This window comes from Larimichthys crocea, chromosome XIV, assembly GCF_000972845.2.
Source record: "Larimichthys crocea isolate SSNF chromosome XIV, L_crocea_2.0, whole genome shotgun sequence".
Classification (NCBI taxonomy): Eukaryota; Metazoa; Chordata; class Actinopteri; family Sciaenidae; genus Larimichthys; species Larimichthys crocea.
The window spans coordinates 9,712,442-9,724,725 of record NC_040024.1 but is presented as its reverse complement, the minus strand read 5'-3'; the positions used below and the strand labels follow the sequence as shown (position 1 = coordinate 9,724,725).

The following is a 12,284-nucleotide window of genomic DNA, read 5'->3' as shown; positions in this document are numbered from 1 at the left end:
TGTACTGCGTCCATCGGTTTTCATTCAACGCACAAAGTGGACAATCTTTACTTGTATTTACATTTCTTTTATCACAATGTGTCTTAAATAATTAGTTATCATCTGATTGCGTGGGTGACATTGTCAAATATCCTATAATATTATGCATTTATAATAATATCGTAACTTAGAGTACATACCTGATGAAATATTGGCGCATTGTATCAGTTTGACCACAATTATCTTCCTCGTATGATCATTTATTGACAAATTCAGTTATCTAAACCAAAAAAGATGTCTTGTCCCCCATTCATATAAAATAACAATACCCAGTTACATCACCCAGAGAAGTTATCCAATAATTTTCCCAAACCTACATACACATCACACTGACAACACTCAAGACTATTAAAGTCCTAACAGTTTTCTTTCTTTCCCTGTCTCACCAAAGCTGTGTCTCAAATTGTTGTGACCTTTGATGGTCAGGTCGGAGGTTATCTTGCACCCAAAATGTACTTTTTTGTTGTTTTTGCTAAAACAAGCTACATTTCCTCTGCCAGTACACCTACAAAACAATACACTTCTCATACATATGACGCCATCACATTTATTACAATTATCTTGTTTTGTCTACAGTCCTGCCAGTTTTGAGAGTGACCATATCATGAACCTTTGCACTTATTTCCATGTGTAAAATGTTTTTGTCCATCTACAGGGTGACTTCAGTAATCTTTGCAGCACCTTTAGTCTTCATCTCCTTTCCTTTCTTTTCATCTTCACCCTTCAGCTCTTTTTTTGCTTTCTGCTTCGCTGCTCCATCCTCCTCCTCTTCATCCTCTTCTTCCTCCTCGTCCAGCTGGAGGCTCCCGGAAGAAAACCTCATCCTGGCTAGTCCAGCAGACCGTCCCATTTTCCCCAGCGGGGGTGGTGGGCAGTAATATGGATAGAAAATCTCTGGGTCTGAATCGCTGTAGCTTCCCGTCGTGCCTCCCATCATACATAGCGAGGTGGGTCGTTCGGGCAGAGGGGAGGAGTTTAGCGGGAGGTAGGTGGGTCTGGAGGGGCGTGTCAGGTGTGGGTAGTAACCAAGGGGACGAAACTCAGAGGCAGGATTAGAACTCTTTGATAGGTGAAACTTGACATCTGGCTGGCTTGCCATACGGCGAGGCAGCCCCGGGAGGAAGCTGGAGTCATCGCTATAATGCCCCGCCTCCGTGTGTCCAGTACCCAAGAGCCTCCCTCCATTGTTTCCTGACTGATAAACCCTGGCCAATCCCAGCCCACCTGAGCCAGAGGGACGGAGGTTCTTCCTGACTGGTGAGAGGGACAGCGAATCGTGGCTGAGCGGATAGAAAGATGGCCGTGATAGGCCATCCATGGTCACATAATCCCTCCTTACCTGCGGGAAACGTTCCAATGAGGAAACGGCAACGTAGTCCGTCAGGTAAGGGTGTCGGCTGAGAGGCAAAGAACCAGCTAATGGGAATGATGGGAGGATGGGGCGATACTGGTAGGCAGGACTGTTTGGGTAGAGAAGAACCAGTTGCTGAGCTGCATCCGGATGTGGCTGGGGATTGGGCCGGCGCCGTGACCGGTTGCCATAGATACCAGCTAGCCTTTGGGCTTGGCGCTGCGCCCCGATCCGTCCCCCCCTCATATCCTCCATCACAGATGTGGAGGCAGACCTTGTCTTGGGTGAGGGGGATAATTGATGTGCAGATGGAGAGACCTGGGAGAGAGGGCAGGTCCTCTGGGTGACCTCAACGTATGATTGGCTGCGTTTAGCCCTCCCTCCATCGAAATCGAAGTCGTCTCTACCTCGGTGATGTGGGTCCAACTCATCCTGACTGCAGACTGCCAAAGCATGCCTGGACCGAGGGAATGGGTAGGAGTGCTCGTACAACTGAGGAGGTAAAACACACTCAAATATTAGACCTACCTACTCATGTGACCAAGTCTAAACCCAAAGATATTCAGTTTACTGAATGTAAAACAAAGAAATGTGATGTGACTAAATGGTTTAAAACTCTGTAGATGGTAGCTTTTATTACTTGTTTGGAGACGTCCGTGAGGAGATCAGGAGAGGAACGGCACTGTCTGGGATCAAAGTCTGACTGAGAGTAGGTCCTGGATGAGGAGTGAGAGGACAGAAAGCAAAGACATTATATACAGACGATAAGAAATGACTTCTATCGTTGTGTTAGCTCATGTTTTAAGATATTATTTACAAGGATACATTCCTGTCATCTGGTGCTTTGGCTTAGACCTTCAACCTACACAAGATAGTGGTGAAGTTTATTGCACTATTCTATCTGTTTGCTTAATGCCTAAAATGTATAGTAATTTCAACAACAAGAGAAGAGAAATACTGGGAATCGGAATTTCAAACTAGAGACAATGAATACTGGTCTGGGCATTCGATCAAATAAAGGATCCTGGCATCCTTACGCAAAAGTTCAAAACTTAGAGAATGTTTGCCAAGAACTCCTAAACTTCTGTCAGCAAATTATAGTTGGAATTTTATTCACTTCTGTGTATTCTTGGATCGAGTGGTCTGATATGTCCAACTTGTAAAATGTATTCTCACCTCTCAAAGTGCGAAGGCTTCTTCTCCCCTGATCCCATACACTCCAGTAGCTGTTTTTGCGTCCGCCCACTGCCACGCAAGATAACACATCAATCATCAAAATCATCACCTTGAATAATATGACACTGATGAAAAAAGATTGTCCTGTGCTCAAAAACCCTCATCAGCCATCAAGGTTGGACTCACTGTGTCACTGAGGTTACGCAGTTGGAAAGAGTTGACCCAAAATGAGTCACTGGATTGACTTTAGACTAACAGCTAGTTAGAGGGCAAAGAAATTTGGTCATTGGTTCAGATTTTGTGACGGCCATAGATCATCGACCTCGGTTTTGAGCATTAGAGGATTTCTTGAGTTCTTCCAAAAACTAGATATGTAACTACATCTTATAAGCCTGCATGTTTTACCTGTATCTGAAGCTGGAGCCCTTGCTGAACAGCAGCGTTTTGTGCATTGTCTTCGGTTCCTCTGCCAGTCTGAAGAAAGCGTGGTACTCTACGCAGGTCTTCCAGAAGGATTTACACACATCTCGACTAGCCATGGAGAACTCTAGTGTGTCCTTGCACGACGGCTGGATGGACGTCACACAACACGCAGATGGAAATATTGAATGAATGCAGCCACACAACTTCCACACAAGGGAGTTTAAATTAAACAAAGTAAGAATGAATCCATGTCAGGTGCTCACCCCAACTTTGTCGTGCAGTTTGATGAGGAAATGTTTGCGCTTGAAGCTCAACTTGCGGATCTTGGCCCAGCTGAACGTGTTGATTTTGGTGTTTCCCTGAAAAGCAAAGAAGAAAATGTTCCACTCATATGTCCTTTGGTGCGAAATAAGTCTATAAAAATATAACACACAGATGCTTAAGGTGTAACATTTATTTATTTAGTATTTTACTCTGTTAGTCTGATAGTAGCGCTGGATAAAAATTCAAGGGATCACCTTGAATTCTTGACACTTGTTCCTCTTGAATGCCTGTACCAAATTCCATGCCAATTTAACCAATATTTGTTGAGATATTTCACTTTGAACCAACTAACTAACGCTGCCGTCCGTAGAGCTGAGGTGACTGATAGAAGAGAGGCACTGTTTGCTCTAATCTTTAAGGTTGCATGACCTTCAACTACATACCTGAAAGACCAGTACTCCAGAGTGTGTGACAGCCAAGTTGATCCTCATTCCCTCCCCGTCATTGGCGGCGTGAGGCCTGATGCCGTACATGTCCAGCTTCCTCGCCACCTCCAACAGGTGGATGTCCGAGTCTGCTGGAGATGCACCTCTACGGAGAGAGAGAAGGAAGGACTGAATGACAATGATACCGTTAGCGACCGATGTGATTAATTAAGAGCATCCTTTTTTTCCTTCATTAACCTGTGCTTCTTGTGAAACTTGATGATCTTGTGGTCTAGATATTCCTGGTTGGGGACATACTGCTTCATCTCTAAATGGTGACAGTCCAGCTCCTCGTCATAGTCCCCTAGCTCTGCTGCAACACACACATACATAAAAACATGCCCTTTAAAACAACATCTACATGTGAATAAACCAACTATAAACAGTCCCAGGACAGTCTTTCTTAGAGGTGTAGTGATTGTTGAGACACAGGGAGTCTTCCTGATACTGTGTGTTTGGTGTTGAACATTACACTGAAGTAAAAGTAGTACTTCTAGTATATCTTGTAAGCTGTACTTACACTGCAGTATGTGAGAGACGAGCAGGGCGGCGCTGTTGTCATGACAGGTCAGACTGCCGTTAGACAAGTCCTGCTTTATCTGTAAGGCAAAAAGATACCTGCACACAGACACACACACAATAAGACGAATTTCACGTGTTAGAAAATCTATATATCGTATATATGTATGTATGTATGAGGGCACCATAGATACAGTGTGTCTAGGACAAGATCTAGGAGACATAGCGAAGTGTTACCTGGTGAGGCTTCTCTTAAGTTGTCCAGGATCCGGTGGGAAGAACTTTACTATAAACCTGAAGAAGAGATCGCTGGTGTCTGACAGAGAGAAGAAGAAGAAACAAAAGGAAACATGTAGAGTGAAAGACGTCGAAGGAAAGTAAATATTAATTTAGCAAACACATTATGACAGTAAAACCTCTGATACAAGAAACATCTGTGTAAAATGTCCAGAAACCGTCAAACACCATCAGAGTTGGAGAGTACCAATGTACTTAAACACAGTATTGAGATACTTGTACTTAAGTACATCCACTATATTCTACTTTATACTTTTATTCCACAGTACTTCCTTTAATTTAAGTTATATTAAATACTTTTGTACTTTTACTAAAGTAAAACTTTGAATGCAGTACCTTTATGTATAACAGATTATTTCTACACTGTGGTATTGTTATTTATTTTACTTATTTTAACTTCAGGTCTGAGTACTTCTTCTACACTGTACATTACATTTTTTTTACTGTACAAGGATGTTAGTACTGTTGATTTCTCGTTTAAGGTTGGCGTTTTATTCCATATTTTAAAATATCCATAGATTTTACACACTGTGTTTTACTGTATAATTAACAGTCTCTAATAGAAAATACTGCTTTATTCTGTGTAAATCCCTTTAAAATGCTGAATAATATTTGTTTTGAAATATTTTATGGCATATTTTACAGTCTTTTACTACACCATAAAATCTACAGATGTTTTTTTTTTACAGTGCATCTCTGGTGGTGTCATTTGAACCAGCTGTGACGGTCGATGTTAATCAGGAATTTAAATTCACTCCTCTCACTAATCAAACATCAGTCAAGCCTGAACAAGCGACATGTGATTTATTTATTTACGTTGTTCCCACTTTAGATGATAAATCCTTCAGATCATTTCCTACAAAGGGAAGAGAAACGTTTTTCAACTCACATTTAATTTGTTTGGCCAGTGGCTTCAGCAGCTCTAACCACACCTGCAACAGAAACATGTTTTATGGCAAGGAAATTAAAACACTGTTTGTGTTCACGCGTGTTAGATTTTCTTACGTAGTTGCCGCTGTGGTGTCTGAACTCCAGTCCAAAGTACTCCTTCTCCAGCAGTTTCAGATGGCCACACACTTTGTTGAAGAAGTCTCCACCTAAAACCTTTTGCTGAGAAAGAGAGATAATTAAAGTGGGAGTGAGCGAGTGAGAAGGATAATTGGATTTTTTAATTGCGACGCTTTTAAAACTGAGGACACTCAGGGGACCCCGGACTATGTGGTGCGGCTCAATTTATCTGTTACTCGGTTCAAAAGAACTTTGCATGATGAGTTTGTAATGAACACGAACTGTAGATCCTTGGTTTCAATGTGGACTCTTGTGTCTCCCCCCCCAAAAAAGGGTGAGAAAAGCCAATGATGTCTTGGTGTTAGGTCAAATACACAGGTCAGCTATAACAAGACGTCAGCAGCAGATCCTGGAAGTTGCGATGGATTGAAGTCCGTGTATCGATTGGACTAAGATCTAGGGAATTTGGAGTCTATGTCAACACCTTGAACTTGGTATGTCCTCAAACCATTCCTGCACTCTTCCGCTGGTTCATGAATGCAAACATACTAAAAAATATAACAGAATTAGCTCAGCTTAAGAGTTATACAATCACATGCTACTCTGGAGCCAGACTGATATCGCATTTATAAGGCTCATGTTTGACTTAGAGATAAATCGACAAACGTTGGCTTGGTTTAATGGTTGCCGTTGCCAGTTGGGTTGCCCACCTTGGTCCCAACAGTGGATGATAGACAAAGACGAAGATGTTCAAATGATATTCCAGATATGGTGGTTGCCGTCTTGCGCAGATGACGTCGTTTGATCAGGCTTTGTAACCGTGGTTATTCTTCTGTCCTTCCTTTCTTTAATCTCTCTACCAAGTTGGTATTTGTGCGTTGTTCCCTTACTGCAGTGTTTTTTTTTAGTGTTTGCTGTCTGCTAGCCTGTGTTTAGCACCCTGTCGGGGGTCACTGGGCGTCCCTCATTAACTTGTCAGGAGAAAGAGAGAGAGAGATGTGGAAGAGGAGGGACAGAGCAGCTGTAACCGATTAAAGAGGGAACACAGGCCTAACCGATGATTACTGGAAACAAACGGCTGTCGCCTCCTCAACAACAGAGCAGTTGGCGCCAACAGAGCAGAATGGAGTGAAATTGAGTGGAATGCAACTTTAGTGTCCGATGTGACGGCTGGAAAACAACTTTTTTAAAGTGACGTCTAGCGAAGGTTCAGTCAGGAAGACTATTGTTTTGTTTCTCTTTCTATACTTACACCTTTTTCTTTTTTTCTGGGCTTGTCGATCATGATATCAGCTGCCGTCTTCGGCAGTATCATCACCTGAATGTTTACTGCCTCAAATATTGAAGTGGGTAACCATAAAATATGAGGAATAGGTCCAAGAAAACAAAGACGAACTGACCCTCAAATCACAAGAACACAGGGACAAAATACACAAGTGAAACTTATCAATCAAACCTGGCGGGAAACACAACGACAACAGTCCAACAATCCAAGCTAGTTGTTTTCTTGAGTTATTACCACTTCTATCTTTAAATTCAAGGAGTGAAACTTCTGATAACTTTTGTTTCTTTGTTCTGAAAGGAGGGAAGGTTTGTCACTTGAAGTCTTCTGACGTCTCACATCGGAGTTAGATTTGACTACACAGGTAAGAGTGTCTCAGTTTGGATACTTCCTTCTATGTAGTGCACTTTGTACACGGTGTACTTTGTCGTATACTGCACTGATTTCAGGGTAGTGTTCAAGTATGGCTGGAAATGCTGATCACAACATTTGATCTCTGTTTCTTCTTCTTTGCCAAATTGCAACCGGACAGAGCCTTAGCGACCACTTCAGCTCCAGCTACTTCCTCGGCCACCGTAGAATGAGTCTTTTGTATCTACAACAGGTCGGCCATGTCCAACCACCGTGTTCCTACAGTAGCCCAGAATGGACAAACCAAACGCTGTCTCCAGATAGCGAGGTGGTTGCATTCAAACAAACTATAGCAGATACAGCTAAGTTCCCAACGCTGGTCCTTTAAAATCCTTTCAACTTTCATTTTGCTTAATTAAATGAAGCTGAGAATATGTTTTACTTCTCTTCATCCATTCCTCCATCTGCTGCTCCATCCATTTTCTTCCTCCGCATCTCGTCTGATCATTAAGGCTAGAAGATCAGACACATTTATTACCAGATACACCATATTTATATTTATCACAGTGGTGGGTGGGTAGAGTTTATTTTTTGACCTCCTCCGTCTATCCATTCCCTCCTTTTCCCCTCCTCTTTCTCTCTTTTATAATTCTTTGCTTCATCTCTCCTCCTCCTCCTCCTCCTCTTGTAAAGATGCTACAAATGTCCCGGAGGCTGCTGGGAAAATGGAGCTACTTTGCTAACACAATACTGCAACACACACACACACACACACACACACACACACACACAGTGAAAGTCTCCTTTTAGATTGTGCTGTTGCCTTGCAGGCGACGTCACCATGTTGAAAGTCGCGGCCCGTCGCTCTGAATTTTCTGGAGCTGGTCAGTACAACACATGACAGTTCATAGACAGCGGAGAGTTTCACATCCAGCTGTTTTAAGCGTCACACAGATGTTTGAATTAAAAGTAAAACAAGATATTCTCTGATTCATTCAGTCTATTTTAAGATAATTAAACAGTTTAACATTCTCTCCCTCTGATGTCCTCCGGCTGCTCCGCCTCAAACTCTCTGTGATTTACAGAGTTTCCTGATGGACAGTGAAGTAAACTGCTGACAGATGTAGCTGCTGTTAGCTCATGTTGACTCAGTTTGTTAGCCAGGACTGAGTGTTTGTACCACAGGCGTTTTGGAGCCCCAGAAAGAAGAGTATGGGAGCTGGTGTCGTGCCAGAACAGGAGCTAGGCAAGCTGGCAACATAACTGGGCTCAGCAGCCTCTATGGACGTAATGACAGAGCAGAAAAGACTAAAGAGGACGTTGATGGAAGAAGCCATCGGACAAGAGTAAATGTGAAATAAAAGACTGAAAGACAGATGCCGAGCTGGGCTGACTGCTGCTGGTGACCTCGCGTGATGTTTGGCTGTTAGTAAAGTTGGCGACTTGCTACTTTTTGATCATAATAAATGTCTCTGGAACTGGCGGTGCTAAATCTTTTTGTTATTGGTTCATATTCCATTAAGGCTATATAATTTATATAAGTTATGTGAAGTTGAAGTTTGATTGACAGGCAGGTGCTTGTTAGAGCAACCCTTGATCCACATCTTTGCCCATTTTGGCTGCCAGAGCCGCCACACTGAGCTTCAGAAACCCATGGCCGACGTCACAGACACTACATTCATGTTTTATACAATCTATGCTAAAAAAAGTCTAGAGCCAGTGTTTAGTCTGTTCTGATGTTACTGTAGAAACATGAAGGACACCATGGAAGAGGACCAACGCTCTCTGTGGATACAAAAGTCTCATTCCAAGGCGACAAACACAAAACGATTCTTACGTTCTCGTGATTACACACTAATGAAAACACAGTTATGCATATTATATTCTGTCAACAGAGCCACTTTAATCTGACTCACTGGACCTTTAATAATCTCAATCTGCCAAGTAAATCCGAGCTAATGTCGTCAAATAAATGAGGCATGAAGCAGCATAAAACTGTAAAATACTTGGAAATACTAAAATTATAAAATACTTGTGTAAGTGTACTTAGTTACATTTACCACTAGTGTGTGTTAGATTAAAGTGTAATAGAGATTTCCATGTGGAGGTATTCAATGTTATTGTATAGATATAAAAAAAAATCAGAGAAGCAGATAAATAAAAAATAAAATTAAAAAAAATAATCGAGAATGAAAAACATGTAAATTCTGTAAAACACTGTGTGCTCATGGGAAATGTAGTGAAATACATGCATGTTTTTTTTCACTCATCTGTCAAACTTACCTCCACCTCGAACGTGCGCTCGCTGTCATCCAAGAAGATCACGCGCAGCCGGAGCTTGATCTCCTTGGAGACCCGGGACTTGGTCGTGAGGCTCCCGAGTCTCCGGGTCCGACCGTGACGGTCCCCCATCTGTCTCCGTCTCCGTGTCTCTGTCTCTCTCAGGAGGGAAAATGACAACAATCATCCATAACATCCACCATGCACGGGTCGCAGCGGCGCGTGACGGCTTCACTTCATCATCATCATCATCATCATCATCATCCTCTCGTGCGAACCGCTGGAGCGCGCGCTCTCCGGATGCGTGATGGCACGTTGACGTTGTTTCCAGAGACTGACCACTAACACAGCTCCTCTCTAACACACACACACAAACACAGACGAGGAGAAGCACTGAATCACTTCTATTGCACAGACTTAATACACAAACACAAATATAAACAAATAAAACAATAGTTCAAATGTTTATGATTTAGTTTAGTTTTTATTTCAACTCTCTGTGATTTACAGACTTTCCCGATGGACAGTGAACTAAACCGCTGCCAACTGTAGCTGCAGGTACCACAGGTGTTTTGGAGCCAGTGTCATGCCAGAACAGGAGCTGCACCTAACCTGGAGCTCTGCAGCTTCTATGGACACAATAACAGAGGAGAAAAAAGACTGAAGAGGACGTCGATGGAGGAAGATAAGAAGAGAGTGAGCGCCAGTTTCGGCAACTCATGCACTCACATTCATATATATTCATAGTTCGTCTGCTGTTTACGAGTACGTTTAACTGGATTTAGGTTAGACTTGTGTGCAAAATTACGTCAGATAATTTAATACAAAATAAAAACATACATTGAATAAATTAAGAAAGAGAGAGAGAAGAAAAAAATGAGTGAAACAGATGTGTTTAGGCTCTTCCTCTCTCAGTCCACATATTGTTATGTTGGCATGTCAGACTTTAATCGTTTAATTGTGATACATTGATGTGCTGTAGTCCTAGTATTGCCACCTCTTTCCAAAATGTTTTCAATTTAGGGAATGTCCAAAAATACGTAGATATGGTCACCAGTTTGTGTCCCACAAGCGTTTCATATTTACATGTTTAAAGAACAATGAGAATACATTTACAGCTGTATAGTGGTTGTTCCTTCATTTTATTTTATTTATTTTTTGTAGTATATCTTTAGATTCTGTCCATTTTATCTGAGTATTTTTCTTATCCGCCCGAGAGTATTCTGAGCTGTTGTTAACAAGCAAACGTCCCCCCGTGTGGGATCAATAAAGTCTTCTCTCTCTTATCTTATCTTGTCTTTTCAAATTAAAGGCTCTACACTGCCACACAGGTGCTTTCAATTACCCTGGCTGATTAGTCGTGTAGGCAGGTGTAAATCAGGTGGAGCGGTGCTGGGAATTCAAGCACGGCGGTAATTAGACAATAAGTGAAAACACCTGTTCGGGTGGACCGCAGGTGTGCAGGGTTTTTAAGGTGTTTACATGAATTATACGATAACTTTAATATTGATGAAACTGCGGTTTAATAAGTAATAAGCAATGTTAAAATGCTGCTAATGCTGCTACTTATAACTATAACGACTGACATCAGTCCACAGGTGACCTCAACGACTGTCGTTAACATCAGTCCACAGGTGACCTTAACGACTGTCGTTAACATCAGTCCACAGGTGACCTCAACGACTGTCGTTAACGTCGGTCCACAGGTGACCTCGATGACTGTCGTTAACGTCAGTCCACAGGTGACCTCGACGACTGTCGTTAACATCAGTCCACAGGTTGCCTCAACGACTGTCGTTAACGTCAGTCCACAGGTGACCTCGATGACTGTCGTTAACGTCAGTCCACAGGTGACCTCAACGACTGTCGTTAACATCGGTCCACAGGTGACCTCAACGACTGTCGTTAACATCAGTCCACAGGTGACCCTAACGACTGTCGTTAACATCAGTCCTCAGGTGACCCTAACGACTGTCGTTAACATCAGTCCACAGGTGACCTCAACGACTGTCGTTAAACAACAAGTAAAATTACGTTAAGTAAAACTACCACAAAATTGTACTTAGAACAGTATAATGTAGATGTAGTTGATTACTTTCACCACTGTTTTACTGCAGTAAAATTATTGCCACTCATCCAAGTAAGCAGTCGTGTTGGAGCTCTGACTTGTGTAGCATTTCACAGACATCTTTAAAGATACATCGTTGATATGTCTTTGTACGTAGACTGTTATATACTTGTGTAATTTGCATACAGGCCCATGATTGGTCCAAATGAGCTCAAATGTTACAAATCCTTCTTCAGAAATGTTCCTCCTGCAGCAGATGAATGTGAAAACAAACTGTGCACAGTGAAATTTTAACATATAAGTGAAGTAAAAACTCATTTTCAATGTTAAATTTGATGACAAAAACCAGTTTTTTTTTTAATCTGCTGAATGTGATTTGTAGTTTTCTTCCTTCACGTGTATTTCCTATGAGCAGACATGGTAGTAGTAGTAGCGCAGAGATGATGTTATACACACTGTGTGTGTGTGTGTGTGTGTGTGTGTCCTCCATGGGAATAATATGATTTTCACGGTGGCTGGACACTTTTAGAGAACTGACCTGGCCTAAAGTAGGCTAGTAGTGCAATGCCTCCATTTGCCTCCAGCATGGACTGAGTACTTAATGTGTGTGTGTGTGTGTGTGTGTGTGTGTGTGTGTGTGTGTGATGCACACATACTGCGATGACACACATGTAAAATGTTGGTCAAAGCACTGTCTCACATTTTCCGTTTGTTTCTTTGTCTCTTTCCACGACTGGCACG

The 12,284-nt window shown here is 42.2% G+C and overlaps 1 protein-coding gene across 1 annotated transcript; it reads right to left on the bottom strand.

Annotated features, from left to right (window-relative positions):
- Window positions 1-47: 47 nt before the first annotated feature.
- On the bottom strand, window positions 48-9,833 carry LOC109140050 (FERM domain-containing protein 7). Its single transcript, XM_027287723.1, has 12 exons — window positions 9,479-9,833; window positions 5,560-5,664; window positions 5,444-5,486; window positions 4,495-4,573; window positions 4,259-4,356; window positions 3,937-4,051; window positions 3,697-3,844; window positions 3,253-3,348; window positions 2,972-3,135; window positions 2,567-2,635; window positions 2,031-2,106; window positions 48-1,882 (listed from the first exon to the last, which is right to left on the bottom strand). The coding sequence occupies exons 1-12, from the start codon at window positions 9,605-9,607 to the stop codon at window positions 689-691; spliced, it is 2,316 nt and encodes a 771-aa protein (XP_027143524.1). The 5' UTR covers window positions 9,608-9,833; the 3' UTR covers window positions 48-688.
- Window positions 9,834-12,284: the final 2,451 nt, after the last annotated feature.